Here is a 23,981-nt window from a genome sequence, read left to right as displayed (position 1 = left end):
TGAATAAAAAATATATTCTTATTTATAGTTTGATTTACCTAACATTTTTGATTGGCGAAAAAAAAATTTTCAAAAAAGACGTTTCTCTTATAAGAAACAATTTTTTAATTTAATTTTTCTTCTATATCTTATAACTCAAAGTGCCTTTAGCTGATCCTGAATGACAACAAAAATTTTGTTTTCTGTTTTTTAGAAACTCTACATGATTTTTCTCATTATCGATTAAAATAGTCCTCCATTTTTTGTCTCTACAGACAAAAAATGGAGGAAACATATAGGTATTTTTGATTATTTATAAATTTTACAAAATTATGTATAATCCATTTAGTCTAGTCTGTCTATTTTGAACGCAATGTCAATTTTCCATAACCAATATACAAGGAACCAAGACATGTAAAAAATCGCAAATTTTTTGTATAATTCAATTAAATTGGGAAGTCTTTTAGAAAATGGCGATCAAAGTTTGTGACGTTCTGTTTCGTTTTGTTACATGTCTTGGTTTCCAGTATATTGGCTTTGGCTCGAAAAAAGTAGACAGGCTAGGCCAGTTATAATAATTAAAAATGTTAGAATTAAGAAAAAAATGAAACGATATTCCATTATTTAATAATCATTACAATATTCGGTGGCAAATTGATCGTAATAGAAAATCTATCTTATCTAAAACGATAGCATAGACACAACACTTTGCCGTATAAAATCTAAATCTATAAGAATTTTTTTTACATTCTTGTATGCGCGATAAACAATAAGATGTATGTTTGTAACTCGGAAACGATTGAAAAATTGGCTGTGGTTATTAACCCTATACGATCCGTTCATACGTCTCGTATTGGGTAACGACGACATTGTTTGTGTCTATGACTGTAAGCCCTATATAAGCCAGTTTTTTTAAAGGTTTTTTTTTACATAATTTTTTCTTTATAAAAATATTAAATAAAATATAAAACGTCCATTTAAATAAATTCCAAAATTTTGGAAGTGTTTAAAATGAAATAATGAAAATTTTCTGCATTCTACTTTAATTAATATTTGACTAGAAAATATTTCACTTTATGAAAAAATATTTTGAGAGCTAGTTTAAAATCACAATTATTGTAATAAATTTTAAGGATAAAATTTCCATATTTAAAAGATTCTATGCACCAGCCTAAACATTATTGAATTAAAAAGCTTATTTCGAAAGTTCTAAGCTAATTTTTTTTTTGTATTATTGTTTCGTTTTAATAATTCGTGTAGTTTTTTGGATTATAGGCAAAAGAGTGATTTTTTTTTCGTAGTTCTTTATTTCTAATGTTTCTGGAATGCAGATTTTAATTTCATAAGTTTCAATTTTTGTTAAAAAATTTTGCCAAATTATTCTTTTTGAAAAAAAGGAAATTTATTGAACTAATAGAAAGACACTATTATTCTTAGAATAATTGTCACCTAAAATTCTTTGGGACGTAACACCTATGTAGATTTAGCAGAAAAAAAAACAAATTTATAGATCTTAAGAAGTTATTTTCTATGCCTAAAATGATTTTGCCATTTCTCAAGACATGCTTTTCTCGAAATAATACTTTGCAAACTAGGCTAAGCAATTACCGCGAGTGTTAACAAAAGCTTAAAAAATTGTTCTTTCTGAAAAAAAAAAAACCGTAAAACCTCCCCAAAATATAAAAAAATGAATTGAAAATTTAAACGCTTGAAAATTTCGCGTAAATTTAGAAAAATTATAAAAAGCCGATGTTGCTCCGAATTTGAAATCGCGAATCTACACAGATGTTGACTCCTCCTTAAACGTATAATAATCTGTAAATACAAATAAATATTTCTTTTTTACAAATGTTTTTATGCACAATATTATCCAAGTTAAAAAATTTTATTCGACGTTCTATAAAAAATAGAATTTCTGAAGCTCTGTTACAAATAAGCATAATTTTAACTTATTCGAAAAATTTTTATACAAATTTCTACATTATAAAATTAAAATCAAAAAAAGTATATGTGACCGGAGGAAAAATTCGACTCTCTTCGAATTATGAAAATATAAACAAAATGGATGTGTTTCAAAGCAAATATTTAAAAGATTTTCATGGATTTTTAATGCGTGATAGCGCAATCGTCAACAGGCCTCCAATTGATTAGTTAAAGGTTTAAATTGCTGACCGAGCCATTCAATCTAACTTAAATTTTAGATCAACTGTATCCGTATTCTGTATCTATTTAAGTTTACCAAACTTAAGGGCCCCCAATCGCTAAAAATGAGTGACAATACCCTAATAGTGTTAACAAAATGTATTCACTTTTGTCATTTAACGATTAAGGCCTCCACTTAACGATAACAATGACAGTTGTTAAGAAATTTTGGAGCTGCACTACTGATAAGTCGGACAAAATGTAATTGACCTAAAATGTTTTACTAGACAAGACTTCGGGAAATTAAAAAACTGGTGACCATGCAAAGATAATCTATCGATTACTCTAGGGCTATGCTCTAAACACAACCAAAAAAATAAAATGAACTACAAATTCTTATTCAAATTTCGTCATTTCTAGTTTGATTAAAACTGAGGAATAAAATCAATCGAAATTACATAAAAAAATTATCAAATTTTCCAGAATTTTAAAATAAAAAAACAAATAATGTTCGAATCATTTAATATCTGTTTTTATAATTATAAAAAATTTACATATTTACAAAATTCTAGGTTTTTCTTGTATCCTTAAGCTCTTGTTTAAAAAAAAAGGGATAGTGATACATAATAAGTAATAATACAATTATATTACTAAATTTTCAGAGAAATATTTTTCTTTTTAACTGAATTATTTTTTCAAAAACAAAAAAACTGGTAGTATATTTTTTGTACAATACATATGTATAAACTTACATAATTAAAAAAAAAAAATTTAATTAAATGAGCAATATTTTCAAAATTTAGCGGTAGTTAGGATTTTCTAACACGTGGTACACATAAAGCGTTAAGAAATTTTTCCAAAATGATTCATAATTTATCATAGGCAAAGCATTTCGTTGAGTATCCTCGATTTTCTTATTATGTGGTTAAATACTACGCCGTTAAGTCACTCCTTCGAGAATATTGGCTCATAAACTATGCACATAAACAAACTTTGGACCACTTCTCCAAAACATGGAATAATTGTGCCAATAAGAAATAAAATGTCGATGATTTCGACACAGATTTCCCGAAAGTGAAACCAATCTAATCACCTCTAAGTGATTTGTCTGAAATAAATTTGACAAATACGGAATAGTAGCAGAAGTGGTAGGTAATATCAGAAGCATGTGTTCGGTCAAGAATATCGTATGCTACTCATAAATATCATGCAGGCGGGGGGAATATCATTCAGGTAGTAAATTGTTTTTCCACCTGATTTTATTTAGAAAATGAAAGATTTTCTATTTTTAAGCGCAAAAATGCGAATAATTACATTTGAAGAATGATTGAAATTGAAACATTTGTTCAGCTACAAATTTCTTCACTGCAATTCGAGTGGTTCGAAGAGAAACCAGACGAAGTCATAAGACTAAGTTCTTCTGAAAAGTGCAAAAGCTAACCTTGATCAGACGTGAAATATTGATGGAATTTTACGGCGTTTTATTTTAAAACCCTAATAACTTTAAAACAATATTCGCGCGTTATTTTTTGCTCACACTAGCTGCAGTCGTTTACCTTTTTTGATGATTGTAAGTTCATATTATAATAAATAATAACGACCTATTTCCTTAATATAGAAAACTACGACCACAACGGCTATGTTCTGTTTGGTCGCCAAAAACATGCTAGGTTTAAATAATTTGTTAATCACTATCTTGTAGAATGGATAAATTTTAATATGTTAAAAGTAATAAGCTTATGAAAGTATATCTTGCTATAATCAATTTATAGTTAACACATTTTTAAAAAGTCCCAGAAATTTGCCTAAAAGAAAATCGTAACGCTTTTATGTGAATCACCTTCTTTTCTGCGTAAGTGAAAAAAAACTCATAAATAAGTATCAACTTTGTGAACTATCAACAAAATCTTATTTTTTGTAATGATAGCAAAAATTTGTAACGAGTTTCTTAGCAATAATAATATTAACAAAAAAAAATGAATGACTTATTACAAAAATCTCTGTACAACTTTTGTTTTTGATTATTATTTATTATAGAAATTTGTTAAATATTTCTAGGTAGTATAAAAAAATGAAATTCGTATTGTTTTTTTTTTAACAGAAAAATGAAAACTATTACAAAATAATAATTTTTACTAAACAATTTAGTTAAATTAGCTTGTAAAATACTACAAACTAATATTAAATACCAGTGTCAAACTTTACGTTTACGTAATTTTGCTTGTGCTTCTTTTAATAGTATGTCAAATGAATCTTCCTGGATGTTTCGATTATAGCAGTTCATTTCAATCGCTTCAGTATTGTCTAGAATTTATTTTTTAAATAAAAATAAAAATAGTTTCAATAAAATTTTAAATCAGAGAGAATAACATAGTTATCAGTACACAAACATACACATAGAATAAAGACACGAAGAGAATACATCAAATCCAGATTAAATGAATTCCCAACTCTTTTATTCTCTCTGATTAAATTTGTATCCATATAAATACACTTACCCAAATCTGCATATCGCGTTTGGCAAAAAACTCTCCGACCACCAAAACTTATATCATACTGTGGAAGATTTGGATCTTCGTTACCACGTTCTATTGCTTCATAAGCATCACTCTTATATTGGAACGTTACGAATCCATAATTATCCCTACAATATTTAAATTAATCAAATTTGCAAAGAACAATTCTAATCAAATTCTAGGAAAATGATCATTTACCCTTTATCTCGAAAATGAACACTTGTTTCTATAATCGGACCAAATTTACTAAATCTTCGTTTTAAATCATTTTTTGTTGTACCGGGCAACAATCGACCCACATATATTACGCGCCTTTCTTCAACTTGTCGTAGTTTTTCGGGATCCATTTGCTCCCAACTTGAACGACTTTTACGATCGTTTGAACGTTTTAGGGGAGACCTAAAAAATTTCATTTGTAAGATTGTCCAAATCAAGAAAGGTGATTTTAACCATCCTTGAGTGGTTCAATCTTCTGAAAAAAGTTTTCTTCCAATCGGGAAACCAAAGATTCAACTTACCTAGATCGATTATAGCTTCTATAACTATGATTTGAACGAGACCTTCTACGTGATCGTGAGTATTTATCACGTGAACTTCGTGATGATGCTGAATCATAACGATGATGACTTCGAGATCGAGAGCGCGAACGTGACCGCGAAGACCTCGATGAAGAACTGTTTACAAGGACATATTTAATAATAAAATACTATACGAATGTATCATACCTTTTAATTTGACATTACCTAGAATAACTAGATCGTGAAAGCGAACGTGAATAAGAGCGTGAACGAGATCGAGATCGTGATTTTGACCGTGATCGTGACGATCTAGAACAATTTGATGAATCTATTGAACTAATTGATGTTGACAAAGATCTTGATGTACCGCTTGAAGACGGTTTATAACTGAAATGTAATAAAGTTTATTTTAATAAAGCAAAAAAAAAAAGTTAAGTTGAAGGTCAAGGTTAAAAAAAGTTGAAGGTCAAGTTATTCCTAAGGATTCCCATTTTCCCAAAATAATTGTCATTAGAAGAACTCCCCTCCCAATTTTCAAAATTGATTTAGAATTAATCCAACTTCATACAAAAAAAAAAAAAATGAAGCCTTTTATCCAAGATTGTCCTAGCGTTCGTACATCCTTTACGATTGATCCAAAATTTTCTATGATCCAGTATTGCCCCAAATCCTAAGCCCTATGTTTTAGAATGAATTCCGGCGATATTTCGCGAAATACTTATCTATTCGTTAAATGACCTGGATTTTCGTGTTTTTTAAAAAGAATTTTTTGGTATCAAAAATAATTTCTTGGTACTTAAAGTTTGCGATTTGAATAAAAATCATTGTCTTATAGGTAGTTAAACTCTTAAAATTCATTTTATTCTTGATTAGTTCCAAGTTTCCAAGATTTCCCTGATTTCCATAAGAATTTTCGATTATATTCACTGATAATTCCCGATATTCCCCGGTTTGTGGCTATTATGATCAGAGACTTAACAAAATGTAAAATATAGACTGAAAAAAAATAGATGAAGTACCTTTTACGACTTTTCGATTTCTTTGACGAAGTTGTATCTACCGAACTTTCTGAACTATAACTATCACGACGCACACGATATTGTCTTTTCACTTTAACTTTATTCACTTCAACTTTATCATCACTTGGTAATGATTTCTTATTACGATTATCATTCTTTAAATCGTCTTTAATTTCATAATGTTCTGTTTGTATTTCAATAGACGCGGTTTTTGGTTTGACACGATTTTTATCTAAAATAATCACCGTTTTATCTTCACCATGTTCAAATACTTCATTTTGATTTTCATTCGCATCACTTGTGGCTGCAGTTAACGATTTTCGATCTTGATCAGAACTTCTAGGTGAGGAACTATTTATAGAACTACGTTTCTTTTGTAAAATCGTCGCAGTTATATTCGAAATCAATGAATTACTATTAATTTTCGAACTATTCGCATTTTGTAAAATTGGTGTAATAATTTCTGTTAATTTTTCATCCGCATCCAAATTTAATTGTTCCACTAATTGCTTTGAGACTGTAGTTTTTGGTGGGGATAACTTATTTATTCGACTGATTTCTGGTTTCTTTTTAATTTGAAATTGAATTTTAGGCGCGGGTTGTGGTTTTAACTCGTTTATTAACGATATATCTGTGTTTACACCAATACTAACAATCGTTATCATTTCAATATTATCGTCGCATGGTTTAGGGAGAACTACTGCTGGTATTGTTTCCATTGGTTGTTGTGGTACACTTGGTGATACTTCAGCCCCTGGTGGAGTAAATGGTTCAATTGTATATGCCTTCTGTTCGGTGGTTTTCATTGGTGTAGTAGTTAAAAGATCTGCCGCCATTTTTAAGAGCATTTCTTCGTGAGTTAACTTTTTCACTTCTTTCTCGGATGGTGTACTTGGTTGGGCAGGTGAACCTACGGCTGTTACCGGTAAACTAAATGATCCATGATTCACTAACGGTGAAGAACTTCCACTTGTAATATTTACGGGGGAATTTGTTCGTGAATTATCACAACTGCGTGTTTTATTAATTTCACGACGCTTTTTGTATTCTTCCAAATTGAGTTTACGTTTTTTTGGACGTAAATTATCACTATCCACAATTATATTTTGTATACATTGATCATGCGGGGTTTTTGTTTCGATGACAGCCATTTTTGTTGGATTTAATGTATTTTTCATTTTTTGATTTGTTTTTAAAACAGAGACCATTAATTTTCCATCAACGTTTTTATAATTTGAGGTTTTGAGTAAACTATTTGCATTATTTTTAAGTAAAACTGATTTTGGTGAATTTTGCATTCTAATGTTATCTGTTGATTTTAATAATGAATTGTTTTTTTGTTGAGGTGTTGTTGGCGTGGTTGCAGCTATTTGGATTTTTTTACCAGGGATTATTTGGGGCTTTGTTTTCTCTGCTATTCTAATTGCAGTGTCTTCAATTTTGGGATTGTTTGTTGTAGTTTCAATACATCGTATACCTTTATTTCCAATTCCTTGTCCACAATTAATATCCTGACGTCGTAACACTTTGTAATAATCAATTCCTTCTTTTTGATTTTGTTTGGGACCACCGATTGAACAATAATCGTGATCTAAGTGATAGGATTCTTTTTCAGTTTGATTCTGTAAAAAATAAAGACTACTTAAAGAAAAATTTTTTGAATATAAATTATTAAAATCGGAATTTATCAGCAAGATCAAATGGAATGCGAATCGAATTCGATAATTTGAAAAAGTAATTTTGCAAAATGACCTAGCTTCCCTCCTAAATCACATCTTTTTGTCTGTATTTTAGTTGCGCATTGGAGATCAATTTAAGGCGGGATTTTAGCCATGTAAAATAATAAAAAAACGATTTTTCTTAATAAATAAACGACAGTTTCCCAAGATAATATTTCATTTTAACATGAAATAATACAATTCGGGCCCTTTAGGCTAGCGTGAAGAGGAATGGAATGCAGTCCTACCTTCAAGAGAACGCTTGCCGGGAATTTTTCCCGAGTGAAATGTCTTTATTTTCTGTATACCAATTATAATATTTTAGATTCCTCGTAAGTCGTAGAAAAGTAAAAGCTTTAAATGCAGTAAATGTTTCTTTTATCAAGCGAAGCAAATTTTGTTGGAAGCTGATTCCATAAACTAAGAGGAGAAATTAAGTTAAGTTAAGGCATAAGTATTTATACTCAAAGCTCAATTGGGGGGAATAAGATATAGAATTTTGAAAATTAAAAAAGGGAAATTTTCCAATTATGGTAAAAATCACGGCAAAAGCCTTATAGTAGATAAAGTACGCTTAATTAAAGGAGACATAAAGTGATTTCAATGGTAGCTTGATATTTGAATATTGAGAATTTTCGCGTTCAAATTCCTTTGCTCTTAGACATTTTGCTCGAAATTTCACTTAAACTTTGATACAGTTTCTATTAGAGAACAAATTTTAATTGGAAATTTTCTTAAAATTGTTTGAAATATTTGAAAGTCTAGAAAAAAAAGATCCGTAGCTTCTTATATTCTTGAGATTATATTCGATAGATTTGTTGATTTCGTCATATTTCGGGTGACTTTTGTATAATCAACAATTGTTAAAATATTAGTCACATAAATTAAACAATAATAAATCGAAAATCAATCTCACAAAAATAAAAATTTTGGTACTTACCACCACCTTTGTTGATTTCACTTTTTTCTGCATAATTTTCTTATCATGATCAATAATTTTATTATTATTTTTAACATTTGGTATTGGCTCAATAACAGGTACAGATTTTCGTTTAACATTCGCTTTGATACGATCTACAACTTTATTCTTTTTCTCATCAATATCTTCCATTGAGAGTACTTTACGTTTCGAATATGAAATCGTTGATTTACGTACTTCTGGTAACTTTTTAACATTTTTATTTGATATATTATCGTCATGAATTGATACATTAACCGCCTCGTTAGCTTCAAATTGTTCCAATAATGATGTAACATCTTTTGCTTCGAGTACCGGCCGACAACCCGATGGTGAAACGGTTTCCACATCAATACAGTCATCGTCGGTGTCCACTAAATCTACTTTTGGTGGTGTTACGTTTTTGATAGGGATTGGTTCTGATTTTGGTATTATATTTTCACTAGGAGTGATGATTGGTGCTATTGGTTCACTATCATCATCGTTTAGGTATGTAGTTAAATCAAAATCATCCTTATCGAAATCGGGTTGATGTAAATCTTCTAATTTATCACTATCGATACTTAAATCTAATTCAATATCATCTTTTGCAACGGCCGTAATTAAATCAAGCTTATCGAATGATGAATTCAATAAAAGCTCATTGGCAGCACTATCTAAATTTAAATCGGGCAATATTTCAGATTTAATAAATAATTCGTTTGATAACTTTTGTTTTTCACTATGAAAATCCTCTTTAATGTTACGTATCGAATCACTATCGTAAACTAAATTCGTTTTTTTACAATTTAAGAAATCCTTATCAAATAAAATATCATTGGCACTATCTAAATTTAAATCATCGATATTTTCTGATTTGATAAATATCTCTGTATGAATTCCTAGCGGTCCGATTTTTTCTGTATCGATATCTTTAAATAATGTATCGGTTTCTTTATCGGATAATGATTTTTTTGGTGATATTCTATTCTCATTATGGTATTCTTGTTTGATATTATTACGTATTACTTGATCATAATTTAAATTATTTGGATTTGATAAATTTTTACAATTATCACTTAAATTATTTTCTATTTGATTTTGTTGGGCAGTTTCAGCATTGATTTTTCCTAATTGTTTATCAGTTGTTGGTGATTTTTCGTAGTGTTGATGAGATATTGAATCATCTTTATCGGTGTTATTCTAAATTAAAAAGAAAAAAAATTCATTGAGGCAGATAAAATTTTGAACTTTGAAGGCAAAAAATAAATCATTGTTTTAGATCGTTTAATTAGGTTTAAGGAATAAGGAAGCTACTAGACGTAAATACCGGTATTTTTACAGATTATTCGTTACATTATATTTTTCGGACGTAACTACAAATAATATTTGATGATACGCAATCGATATGCGTCGTAGACTTAATAATAATAAAAATACACAAAAAGGGTACCGAAAATGGGTCCCTAGCACCACTGTGCCCCCCTTGAGAATAATCTATCGCCCGAAGGCAAGACATCTCCGGGTAAAAGATGTTATTTTAAGCAGATGAAGCTATAAGATTCTGTCTGTTCAGAGTTTTTTACATAATATCGGTCTATATTTATTTAAGGATGTATGAGCATGGTAGTGGGGGCACAAATTTAAAAATAGATATTTTCAATTTTGATGATAAATTTATATTATTACTTGACGATATAAGACGAAAAGTAAGAATAAAATTTTTCGGTATCTGGCTTAATTTTCAAATATCGAAAATTGAAAATTTTGTTTAATTATTTAGCTTTCGATATTTCGAAAACCAAGACACATATCGAAAAATTTTATTCTTATTTTTCGTCTACATTCATGAAGTTATAACAAAATTCATCATCAAAGTTGAAAATAAGATAAAAATAATTTCAACCCTTAATCTACCCTGCTCTTACATCCCTTATATGGACGGTGACACTTAGTTTTTTTCTTTTCTAATTCATTGCTAATATGTTTACTTTCTATTAAAAAGTTTTTTTTTTAATTTGTTTTCATTCATTCCAAATGAAAATTATCAAAAACTTCTAAAATATGTCGTTTTTTGAGATTCCTCCATAAGAGCCAATGTATTTTATATCGATTTTTAATGACTTTTTTCTTAAAAATTTGCACGGTTACCTAAGCTGAAATTTTAACCACATATTCTTTGAGTAAAAGACTACCTTCAAACAAATTTTGAGCCTTTAAATCAAACATTGTTGTCATGCTCATACATCCTTAATGACTAAGGGGTCCTCTGTGACCTTCTTGAGAAAAACCTGCCACACGAAGGCGAGACGTCTCCGAATATGATATGATATTTTAAACAGATGGAGCTATAAAGTTCTGTCGAGGTCAGATGCCACGCATAAACAGCTTCTTCACCGCGATTTATCCCAAGATTTATGACCCCAAACATTCTAAACCTGAAGACCTGTAGGTTTCTACAGGTACAAATAATATGTATAGAGGTTTCATCGTTCTCCATACAGGGCCAAAAATGATTTATAAGACCAACCTCAATAGCTACGAAATGATGCCAATCGATAATAAAATCATCTTTGCAATCTGGTGAACTGGATAAATGTGGAATTTCTCTATTGATTTGTCCCGACACAGGTATCACAGCAATATCTCCATTCAATCTAAAAAATTAAGAAAAGTTTTTAAGTGAGAAAGACGTAATGGAAAAAAATAGACATAAATGAAATAAATCATTGAATGAAAAATATATTTCTAGAAATATACAGGGTGATTGAAAACAAGTATTTGTCACTGTAAGGACTGATACTTGGCTCCAAAACAATCTACAATCAAAGTTCATATTCACGTGATGAGCCGTTACAAATTTGATGAATTATTTCAGATTTTCACAAAATTTGTTGGGTTTTAGAAAAAGTGTTTCGAACAAAAGCTGTTGAAATTTTTATGAGAAGTCTATCTCAAACGGGGCACAATGGAACAACCGTAATATTTGTACCTTATTCCAAGAAAATTTCAGAACAAATTACACAGAATTATTAAGTTAGCTTAATAAATTTGTGTAATTTGTTCTGAAATTTTTTTGGGTACAAATATTACGGTTGTTCCATTGTGTCCCATCTCCCTCTACTGTTTAAGCGGGAAAATCTTCCAAGAGAGTCGTTTTTGGGACCCATGTTTATATGAACTTTTTGTGTTATTTTGGTATCAAGAATAAGCCCCCACAGTGACGAATACATTTATTAAAATTTTCGACAACACGAAAAATAAATTCAATCATTAAATGTTAACGTTAAAGGAATCATAATATTTCAACAAAAAATAAAACTTCTACATACTCTTGTTCTTCATCCTGCTCCCAAAACGAACTAGTTGATTCTATAAAATCATCAGAACTGTGACGGGAAAATGAAAAATGACTACAATAATCATCTAACAAGCTATTACTTCTCTCCTGAAAATTAAAAATATTTCACTTAAAAAACATCCTTGTTTTATAAATTTTTTATTTAAAATGTAAACCAACCTGGAAATCAGGTGAATCTAACACAGAAAAATGTTCTCCATCATGAAAATTCAAAAAATCTGTTTCCATAATTTTCTCACACACAAACTGAATTACTAATTCACAGGTTTATTTTTGAGTATTTGAGTTTGGGTCTGTAAAAGAACTAAGTATAAAGAATTTTTCTTAATCTAGTCCAATGAAAATAAGATTTAGTTAATTATTCCGTAATTCATGCAATTATAATTACTCTAAATCGACTATTTGCACTTGTTTATACTTTTTTTACGCATTTATTATTGCATAAAGTGTCGCAATATCTATGGATTAGTTTCATAGCTTTACGATTCGCCAATATTGTTTGTGAAAAAAGATATGAATTTCTAATATCAGAAAATAAAAAACAGATAAGCGTCTCTCAGAATTTTTGTGTTCCTCTGGGTTAAGCTATGACTTAAAGGTGCTCAGTAGGTGAAAAAAATGTCTAATCAAAAAATGCCAAGAAATTTAATTTAAAGATTAAAAAAAAAACTATTTGTCCCTGCGCCACAAAAAAATAAAATTTACCGTGTTAAAAAATGTTAACCTGACCCTCCGATATTTAATCAAATGGGTAGTTTTAGAGCAGGTTTGGTGCGTTGACCTTCAAACAATATAAAATTCGATAGAATAACCCATGGCTCTCAGTGTATTTCTAATTGGATGATTTTCAAGTGCTTTGATACGCTATAAATTTGTTAAATAAGTTCGCTGTGTAGTTCAAAATCACATCCTGTTTAGCGTTCGAAATGCACTGGCTTAAGTTAGGTTAGAGTGGCTGCCCTGGGAGGGGTCCGTTGTGATACCGAAAAGGTTGATTCATCCCCAGTTACTACTCCATGAACCATTTGAAGCTGTTTAAGAACAGCAGAAGTGCTTTGTCGTCAACGTCAAGAACTTTAGGTTAGAGAGATTGCCAAAGAAAGTCTGGCTCAAGTGATACCATCATCTCATGGCAAGAGCTGGGCAATGACTTCCTTCCTTCTCCTCACTGTAACAGCACCTGCAATAGTCGTGGTACACTGTCAGGTCCAGGCGATGCCCCTGCTTATGTCTCATCAAAATCTTTTTTATTCTCCAGTTAAATGAAACAATTGGTAATTTAAACACTTTTTTTCTTTATTTGGTAAATTTTAAACACAATATTACGAAACTATGTTAATAGTAGAGAATAGTAGACTTTACGGAAATATGTTAATTATTTGGGATATATATAAGTTTTGCTAATAGCATTATTTGGGATAAAATTTATCCTTGTTCGTGCTTCACTCCCTACGATTTAAAGTTTGACGCAGGAAATTTACCACTCCTTATGGAGAAAAAAATTAAAGATAAAATAATACATAAATATCGCAGATTTCAACTGAGTTTAAGTCTTACAGGCCCCCATGTTGCTCTTTTATCGATTAACTCGCTATTATTGTTGTTACGTATAGTAATAAGGTTCATTCTCTCAGAAATAAAAAGAATAAATTGTGATTGATGTTGTCGTCTAGCTATGGGCATACTGAAAAAAAGGCACCGTCTGATTTTCACATCGCCTAGGGGCCCCGGAGAATTGCATTGCCTAGAGGCCCCCACGTACCTCGTTAAGTCGTAATACTCAATAAGTCGAAAAAAAATGCCATTCCCTTCCGCTGAACCCCTAAATACGTGGTATCTTGAATTATTTAGACTTCGTAACTCGGACAAAACGTATTTCCCTGCATTGATAGTACATAATTATTCTCTTTAATTCGAATTTTAAAAAGCGGGCTCCGTAAAACGTAGGTAGTAAAATATTATCGCGCCTTTCTACGTCGATATTTTAGTAATTAAATCTTCTACATCTCGAACTAAGTCGAAAACTCATTAACTCGAAATTTTTTGCATTTCCCTTGACGTTCGATTTATTGAAATTGTCATTATTTTGCAGTAAACTCTTTTGGTTTTAGTGCAAGACAGTAGACACAAATTTTATTCTTTTTAAAGCTATTATAGTTTTTTTGCAAATTGAAATATACAATTCAATCGAATTCAATAAATATTTCATAATCCAATGTTTTTCTTTGGATCAAGATGTTTATTGTATTATCAATTTACTCAAATACTGGAAATTTTAGCTACTTTAACTGAGTCTAACTCGACTAAATTCGATAAAAACTAAACCTGCCGGTGCGAAACCGGTTTATTTTTCTGTTTTACGATATTCATCACTTATAAAAAGCTTAAAATATAATTTAGACCCCCAAAATTGTTGATATCTGAAAAATCATTCTTTAATTTGCTAAAATTTACTTTAAATACCATAACTAATTAATTTAATCACTTTTTGGGGTCTTTAAAAAATTGCATATATTTTTTTAACTTTAAATTTTTGGCAAATTTTGGCTACGATGCTTAATTTTTAGTATTTGGCCAAATCTGACAAAAAAAACACCTTTAAATCCATCACGGAACGTAAATTTTAAAGGAGGGCGGATTTTTTTCTGATACACAAAATACGCCTTTTTATTATGAAAGCATTTATGTAAGAATTTTTTTCGAATAACATTCTAAGAAAATCACTTATTTTCATTGAACCAAATGACTCATATTATTTATAATTCACAATAAAAAAAGGTCGGTGTCTTCGGAATAACCTAACCGGTTGGACTTAAATAGTACACATATACGGAATTATATGAGGCACACTCACATAACCTAAAATAAACATATCTTAAAAATCATAATTAATATACATAATAAAACAATTTACATAAAAATTTACATGACTTAAGTCACTAAAAACTAATTTCAAATAAAAAATGATGGAAAATCTTACAGGAAAATTGATAAAAATGTGGGAAGCCTCAATTCAAAAAATCGTACATACACCACACTACATATTTTTAATGAAAACAATGTTATTGAATAAATCGTGCTTATGTTAATTATATTGAAAATATTCACCTTAAAGCACAAAATCAAAACACGCTTTTATTTTAACGTTTTATCAATTACTTACAACTATTTATTTTGATTTTTCCAACATACAAATACACAAAAAAAAAATGTCACATGTGTTCAACACTTCACAATGCTTATCTAATTTCAATCAAACACGACTTCACTCTTCAATATTTTAATACCGAAGTGTTGTATTCTTGACCTTTTTTTTCAGTCAAGGGTTGAACATATTTTACCTTTACGATTTTTATTTTATTTATTTTAATGGGAAATTAATTTTTATTCGATATTATTTAAAAGATATTTGTTAAATTTTTTTTTGATAAAGTTTCAAAGATATTTAAGAAATGGTGTGATGACTCAAATGACGAATTCCAACTAGGCAAAATTGACTTTTACCAACCATTACGTAAAACTGTAAAAAAAGCGGGATTGCTTTTTTGCTTCTATTGTTATAAAACTGTTTTTATAACAATCCTTTAAATTTTTCTATAATATGGTTGTTACATCCCTTATAAGGATTTATTTTTTTTACCTGAATCTGATAGAATTATAAAATTAATTTGCATACCTTTTTTTTTCTTCTCACTTTATTAGTTAAGGAAATTGCAAAGAAAAAATTGTAACTGATATATTATTATTCGAGAAATATGAGATATTTAGCTTTAGAGTAAATAATTAGCATATTATAAATAAATAATAAAGTTTAACTCATAAATATTAGAAAAGTCTAATATTATGACTAGACTAATTAATAAATGTATTGATTATTATGATACTTTTACAATTTTAAAAATATTGCAAATGATTACATAAAAGTTGATTAGTTTTGAAATTAGGAAGCTCTTATTTAACCGATTTCAAAAAAGGATAAGGTTATTTATAATCGATTTTATGTATCCTTATATACAGGGTGTTCTGTTATTGACTGCAGATCGTCGGCCTACAGAATAAGCTCATAAAGACGAATGAAAAAGTCATTTACCAATTTTGGATTTGAGCCCTAGTTTGGGCGCTACAGGTATGGCAAAAATTGATATATTTGTTCATTGACAGACTATCATTCGATAATCAGTAGCCAATGATAATAAGTAGATATAAGTTTATTTTATTTTATTACTTTGAACTGAGGAAGGGATTTTTTTTAAAGTATAAATGATTTCATTGGACTTGATCTAACCCGCCCACTTTATATATTTTAACTATGATGGTATTGTGTTAATACTTAAGCTAAATAGGACGTCTTACAATCCATTTAACATACATCAAAAAAAACTATTTTGTATATTCCAAGAAATAATAACAAAACAAGTTGAAATTTGTTTGTTGATTCAATTACAAAAACAACTGAATAGAGCAGGAGACGGTCGTTTCATCAATACGTATGTTTTGTATAAATTTATTATTATTCAAAATAGCTTATAAATTATTTACTTTTCTCTGTAATAAGTGCTCAATGTGGCCTCCATTGGTTTCAAAAACCAACGTTGACCTTTAATATCTAGAAGAAAACTGCGTAGGATTGTCGAGCTGGAATTTACCAATTTTTCATTTTCTAAAAATTATTAGTTCTCCTACAAACTCAAGAAAAGCTTTTTTCGGAAACTTTCAAAAATAAATGAAGTATGTTAACCGTGGTATCCAAATTTTAAGCTATTATCAAGCTACAAACGGTCAATGAAATGAACGAATTATGAATTATTTGTACTTTAATCACAGCATAGATTACAATATTCACAGCAAATTACAACTAATACTAAATAATAATAAAAATAAACCCATCGATCACAATAATCAAAATTAGTAATCTTAATCCACTTTTTCATTTTTCATTTTCTAAAAATCATAAGTTCTCCTACAAACTCAAGAAAAGTGTTTTTCGGAAATGTTGAAAATTAAAAGTATAATAAGTATGCTATGCGTGGTACCCAAATGAAATTTGGATTCTATTTTCAAGCTACAAACTACAATGAATTGTTTATACATTAATCACAGCACAGCTTACATTATTCACAGTCTTCTGATATTCCTGGTTAATAATTACTATTACTGATATTCCTAGATAATAATTCATTTCATTGGCCGCTTGTAGCCTGATAATAGCTTGAAATTTAGATACCACGCTTACCATACGTCATATATTTTTGAAAAATTCCGAAAAACGCTTTCCTTGAATTTGAAGGAGAACTAATGATTTTTAAATCTGAAAAAGTGAAATAAGATTACTGATTTTGAAAACTGTGATAAGATGGGTTTATTTTTATTATTATTTAGTATTAGTTGTAATTTCCTGCGATAAATGTAATCTGTGCTGTGATTAATGTACAAATATTTCATAATTCATTCATTTGCCATTGGCCGTTTGTGGCTTGAAAATATCTTGAAATTTGGATACCACGCTTAACATACTTCATTTACTTTTGAAAATTTCCATAAAACGCTCTTCTTGAATTTGTGGGAAAACTAATTTGAGAAAATGCAAAATTTGGTAAATTCCTGCATAATTTTTTTTGTTGGTATTGAAGGTCTACGTTCGTTATTGAAACCAATGGAATGACCTTTTGTTATAGAGAAATGTAAATAACCTATAAGCTATTTTGAATAATAATAAATTTACACAAAACATACGTATTGATGAAACGACCGTCTCCTGCTCTATTCAATTGTTTTTATTATAAAATTATTTGAAAAGAATCAACATGTTATTTATTATTTAGTTTATTGAGTATGTAAACTATGCAAAGACAGCCCATTTTTTTATGTAATAAGACAATTCCAGCCTATAACTAAGTGAACTGTAGTGGCAAATAAATACTAATCGAAAAACAAGCGAGACAAGTAAATAATTAAATGCGAAAAATAAAGATAACAATTGCTAATGTATTAAATTTTTATTGTCCAATTAAATTTGATAGTTTTTAACTGTCCCTTCCAAATAAGATAGTGTATGCCTACCAGGTTTTCAAACACTGTGAATGGTTAAATTTTTTGATTTGTACCATAGCCATATCTCGCAAATTAGGGCTCAGATCCAAAATTAGTAAATAACTTTTTCCTTCGTCTTTATGAGCTTATTCTGTAGGCCAACGATCTGCAGTCAATAACAGAACACCCTGTATATTTCTTCAGCATGTTTTTTTTCTGTTCATATCTTATCTTTCTTATTCCTTTCTCAAATTTCATGATATACCCCTTATTCAAGCTTATCATGCTGGCTTCTGGCGAAAAATAGACTCATGGTCTAAAAATATATCGCTTAGGAAAAAACAGGCTAGACAAATATAATAACTATTAAACTATTTTTATATAACCAATTTTTATAACATGTTCCCCTAATACTAATTAAGCAAAATATTTGATTTTTTTCACCACTTTCTACGAAATTTGTTGTTGTTGTTTCTAGTCACGGATACAGTGAACTCGTGTACAGGGTATTATTTCTTTAGCCTGTTTTTCTGTGGGTCCACGAAATCTTCCTTATTCTTTTATCAAATTCTATCACGGTCTAAAATTGTATCGCTTAGGAAAAAACAGATTAGAGAAATAATACTCAGATTTTATTTTGTCTATTATGTAATTTGTATATCATAACTGTAATAAAATTGCCTATAAATAAAAATAAAGTAAAATATTATTGCTATTTTGTATCACTTATTTTAGCCTGTTTTTAGCATATAGGTATGATAGATATAGAACGCTAGCCTGTAAGTGGATGCGATATGGGAAGCGAGGGAGAAGACTGCCAGTGAGTTCCCCTGTGACAGTCACTGTTGACAGTCTTCTCTCTTACTTCGCATATTGCATCCACTTACAGGCTAGCAGACCCCTTGTTCTCTAACTGTATTATCTCTATGGTTTTTAACCACCGGATACCGCACTGTGGAATTTCTCACGACTCGAGCTAGTTTACGTATATACAGAGACATCAATTTGGATTTTTTAGTCATTATGACGGTCATATACCCATATTTTACTATTTCTGAGCATCTCCAGCAGCCTTCTTTAGCTCACATAACCTGGAATTTTGTGACTAGGCGACTCATTTCAGAAATTTAGAGGCCATTCAAAGGGGAAAAACGGTTTTTTTCGGTACATAAGTTTTGTACCTAATACCGCCATCAAAATCCAAAAAATTTCTTTTAATTTTTACTAAGTAAAAGCTGATTACTTAATTATAGCGAATTTTTAGTTATTTTTTGTCTGCTTTTTGGTGACACTTTTTTACGGTAATTTTAAATAAAAATATCTTTGCATATAAATATCGATATAAATGGACTAATATATCGACTATAAAATTACCAAATGATCATCGAATAATATCCTGAACAATTCATACTGGTAATTACTATAACGGATATTGTTAAAATACAAACGTTTATTCAAATCATTCAAAATATGAGCATATATACATTATGCTAGTCAGTCATATTGTAATGCTGATAATATGTAGATTACGGATTTTTATGAATCTTGGTGTTAGACTGAGGCGAATATCAAACCGGTGCATTTATTTTTCTAACGACCAAGAAAACACGCGGCATTTTACTGGCTACGCACGTTGATGGCTTAGTATGGTTAGGTTATATTGGCTGTCCACGAACGACACACTTAGGCTATAGAGCCCATTGTGATACCATATATGTGTTTTACCACCTTTCCGCTGATAATTTCATTTATCAGCTACTCAATTTCAGAGGCTGAGTGCACCTCCTTCATGCATATACTATGCACTACACCAGCCCATCACAACTATTAATTAAATTAAAATTGTTGCGACAGGGGGAATCGAACCCGCTACCCTAAGCATACCGCAGACTGAATTGGTTACGCCTTAACCAACTGAGCTAGTTTAAACAAATTTGCTACTGCTAGAATGAATGAGCGCAACCATTAACAAAATTAACAGAAACATTATTTGATTTTTTCTGGTGATTGAGCTGAGTCTCAATTTGGATCACGTTCTCATTCTTTTTATTGTTTATTTCACCTAGAGTTCTTATTCGGGCTAGTTTCATTTAGTACATGTTAAGCATTTGATCTTCAAAGAGACTTTCGAGTCGAGGAAGAAAAAGTACTCGTAGTTTAACGAAAATTAGGACTTTTCTTTCAGTTTTAATAGAATTATTCTTTATAAACTGAAAAGTAAAATACGATAGGTACTTGCTAATAGGCTAGAGCCTAGTAATATATTGCTAATTTTTTCCTGGTAAAGCATTTCTAACTAATTTGACATTTTTTATGAAATCCGTTCTTTAAAAATTATTTTAAAAGAATATAAATATTGAGTATTAGGTCTTACAGATATGTATTTTGTAAACTATTATCTAATAATATTTTACTTCCTGGCTTTTTGCCAAAGCTGCAATCTCTGGAAAGAGCATTCTACTTTCTTCCTTTTTCATGAATATCAAAAACCACGATTATTAAGGGGTACGAATAGTTTATTTGTAGAATATTGTCGATTTTGTTCAACTTTCGCCAAAAGAAAGTTGCTAGTCGGGGAATTTTGGCACATTTTCTTAAAAGAATAGTTAGAGGAATCAAGCTTTCAAATTTTGTAGATATAACAATACACAAAATTATTTTTCATAAAAAATAAGCATGATTATTATTTTTATACCATGTATATATGAAATATACATAGTATATTAAGTTTCGTCCCAAGTTTGTAACGCTTAAAAATATTGATGCTACGAAAAGAATTTTGGTATAGGTGTTCATAGAATCACCTAATTAGTCCATTTCCGGTTGTCCGTCCGTCCGTCCATCTGTGGACACGATAACTAAAAAACGAAAAAAGATATCGAGCTGAAATTTTTACAGCGTTCTCAGGACATAAAAAGTGAGGTCGAGTTCGTAAATGAGCATCATAGGTCAATTGGGTCTTGGGTCCGTAGGACCCACCTTGTAAACCGTTAGAGATAGAACAAAAGTTTAAATGTAAAAAATGTTCCTTATAAAAAAATAAACAACTTTTGTTTGAAACATTTTTTCGTAAACATCACTGTTTACCCGTGTGGGGGCCAATTAGGCGGAAATTTTATAGTATGCACTATACTTGAATATCAGTTATGTATGTGTCACATGAATGTATGTGTTATGTGATAAAGAAATCAACACTGACTATGCATGGTATTTCAACAATTAACTCAGTCAATTGTTTGTTTTCACTTGTTATAAAATAATTTTAGTAAAATTAGGCATTCAGTCACGTATGACAGCAAACACCAATCAGAAAGTATTGAAAGTATTACGTCACACCATGACGAACACTATGTAAACAACATTACATTTTAATAGAATGAAGTAGACTATTTGATTGTAGTATGTTAAGTCGTGATGTCATTCAAGACGCCATGACACTCTACATTGTTTTCGATATAAATTTGAATTGATTTTGAAATTTTAGCTCATCAATTTGTTTATACACTATGACACCAAGAGTGAGCCTGTCTTTTTTCTATATGTCAGTATTAACGTGACCATAGACATTGAAAATGTAAGAGTATATAAAAAAGAGGCCAGCTGTGATCCTTATGTGTCCGAGGCCCCCAAAAGGTTAAAGATTAAATTTAAGAGCCTCAAGGATATAGAGAATTAAGAGTGCTCAAATTATGGTTCTTACCATAGCCATAGAAGAATAGACCACGCTAGTAACGGACGATCGTGTAAGTGGGATTCCAGACTCAGTTAAAAGAGAACGATGCTCTGACGTACGTTTTGTCTCTTTTTTGGAACGTGAGTTACTGTCGCTGAGTGTCGCACTTGTCCACTTACAGTAAGTACTTATCCAAGACTATTAATGCGCAAACTCAACTAAAAAGAAACAAAACGTACGTCAGAGCATCGTTCTCTTTTATCGAGTCTGGGCAGATCACGATCACTTCTTTAGTCTATTCTTATATGTCTATGGTTCCAACGTGTTCATAAACAATTTTCCGACACATAAACTTAGAACACACGATATATTTATCGTATATCATAAGGAAGCACATCAATTGTGTATATACAATGTAAAGACGATGATATTTAACACGATATAATATTCAGCACCTTTTGCCAAGCTTTAAATATAGTAGGTATGAAGATAATTTAGTATATATATTTATTGTAGAAAAACCCTATCGGAAAAATAGACATATATAATGACAATACAAACATGACTCAACAAAATATGATCACAATCAACAATAAATATACAGTAAATATATTTATATAGGTACAAGAAAAATGATTAATTGTGATTTGACCCCATATTGAGTCTTTTAAAAATATATATATGTATATGTGTTTGATTATGCTCGTACCACAGACATTTACCGGAAAGAATATTACAATATTGATGTATGAAATGAAAAAAGCTTATTTATATTATTTATTTTGTATAATATGAAAATATATGAAATACATATTTAAATACCTAATATTCTTTTTTTAGATCATTCTTATATTACAATACTATAACATACGTTAAATTTACGGTCTTTCAAAAAGAATGATACTTTTTAATATTTGAACAAAGAATTTCAAGAAGACCAAGTTACACAATTAGGATGATTAGGGGAGAGCAGGGCAGAGCACCCAAATGTTGGAAGATCCTAAATCTTAACAAATTCATTAGTGACATCAATTATCTAATTTATATAATAAAAATTAAGCGTCAAGTGGTGTTGCTCCGAATGTCACAGCTTGCTAGCATGAAATACGATATTTGGCCATAATTTTCAAAAAATTGATTTTTTGAACTTTATGACGTCATAAAATCCAAAAAATTTTAACTTGGTCTACCACACGCAAATTTTATCCAATTTGGATTAATTGAATATGTAATCCCACTAACTTTGGGTCATACTTTTCAAATATTGAGTCAAGAATATCAAATTTAACGTATCTTCAATTAATTTCGAAAATGCAGTAACGTGTTTTCCAAATTTGGTATAAGGGCTTATATAAACGAATAACTATCACGAAAAATGAAAAATATGACCCAAAATTAGTGGGTTTCAAAAAAAAATCATTCAAATACGATAAACTTTGACAAAAATATTCAAAAATTGATTTTTTTGAACTTTATGACGTCATAAAATCAAAAAAATTTGATTTTACTCTACCCCACGCAATTTTTATCCAATTTGGATCAATCGAGTATGTAATCCCACTAATTTTGGGTCATACTTTTCAAATATTTTCAAATTTAACGTATCTTTAATAATAACCGATATTTATTTTTCTTATATTCAAATTTCTAAAAGTATCATTCTTATTGAAAGCCCGTTGATAATACATGTATTTACTTATTATTATGTGAAGTGAAGAGCTGTTTGAATTTACAGTGATTCAATATGATGGGCTTTATGCTTTGTTACTTTGACAAACCAGAGAGGTTGCGGCAAAAAATAAAACGTACAGCGGGCCACATATCTATCAGTATTTTTGCTAATATGGATGTCACACTTGAGGTTCATAATCAGACTCTTGTGTGACACTAAAATTCAGACCATCAGACATCTAATTAATATTTTGGCACATATAGGTTTTAGGTTATATTGGCTGTCCACGAAGGACACAATTAAGGTAGTACCAGCATGGTATTTGCAGTTTCTATGTTAAAGCAATGGTACAATTTTTTTTTCAACAGAATTTAACGAAAAATTAAATTTAAGAATTTAATAATGCTTACTATTAA

General features: G+C 29.8%; 1 protein-coding gene across 2 annotated transcripts; it reads right to left on the bottom strand.

Annotated features, from left to right (window-relative positions):
- Positions 1-4,230: 4,230 nt before the first annotated feature.
- Positions 4,231-15,450, bottom strand: LOC123290954 (bromodomain-containing protein DDB_G0270170). Of its 2 annotated transcripts, none has more exons than XM_044871343.1 (11): positions 15,354-15,450; positions 12,350-12,483; positions 12,162-12,277; positions 11,360-11,486; positions 8,833-10,032; positions 6,175-7,796; positions 5,381-5,542; positions 5,156-5,311; positions 4,836-5,036; positions 4,620-4,765; positions 4,231-4,425 (listed from the first exon to the last, which is right to left on the bottom strand). In XM_044871343.1, the coding sequence occupies exons 2-11, from the start codon at positions 12,416-12,418 to the stop codon at positions 4,316-4,318; spliced, it is 3,909 nt and encodes a 1,302-aa protein (XP_044727278.1). In that variant the 5' UTR covers positions 12,419-12,483; positions 15,354-15,450; the 3' UTR covers positions 4,231-4,315. The 2 variants fall into 2 exon arrangements, with proteins under 2 accessions (XP_044727278.1, XP_044727279.1); XM_044871344.1 differs by lacking the exon at positions 15,354-15,450 and adding an exon at positions 15,171-15,241.
- Between the last annotated feature and the right edge of the window lie 8,531 nt (positions 15,451-23,981).

The sequence above is a fragment of the Chrysoperla carnea genome, chromosome 1 (assembly GCF_905475395.1).
Source record: "Chrysoperla carnea chromosome 1, inChrCarn1.1, whole genome shotgun sequence".
In the NCBI taxonomy this organism is placed as follows: domain Eukaryota; kingdom Metazoa; phylum Arthropoda; class Insecta; order Neuroptera; family Chrysopidae; genus Chrysoperla; species Chrysoperla carnea.
This window is presented reverse-complemented; position numbering and strand designations above follow the sequence as displayed.

Bases quoted from the DNA above. Each gene is read 5' to 3' on its own strand.
- LOC123290954 (XM_044871343.1), bottom strand. From the start codon at position 12,418: ATGGAAACAGATTTTTTGAATTTTCATGATGGAGAACATTTTTCTGTG. The intron at 5,543-6,174 runs GTACTTCATCTA...ATTACATTTCAG, and splicing joins AAATCGAAAAGTCGTAAAAG to TTATAAACCGTCTTCAAGCG. The intron at 4,426-4,619 runs GTAAGTGTATTT...AATAAATTCTAG, and splicing joins AACGCGATATGCAGATTTGG to ACAATACTGAAGCGATTGAA.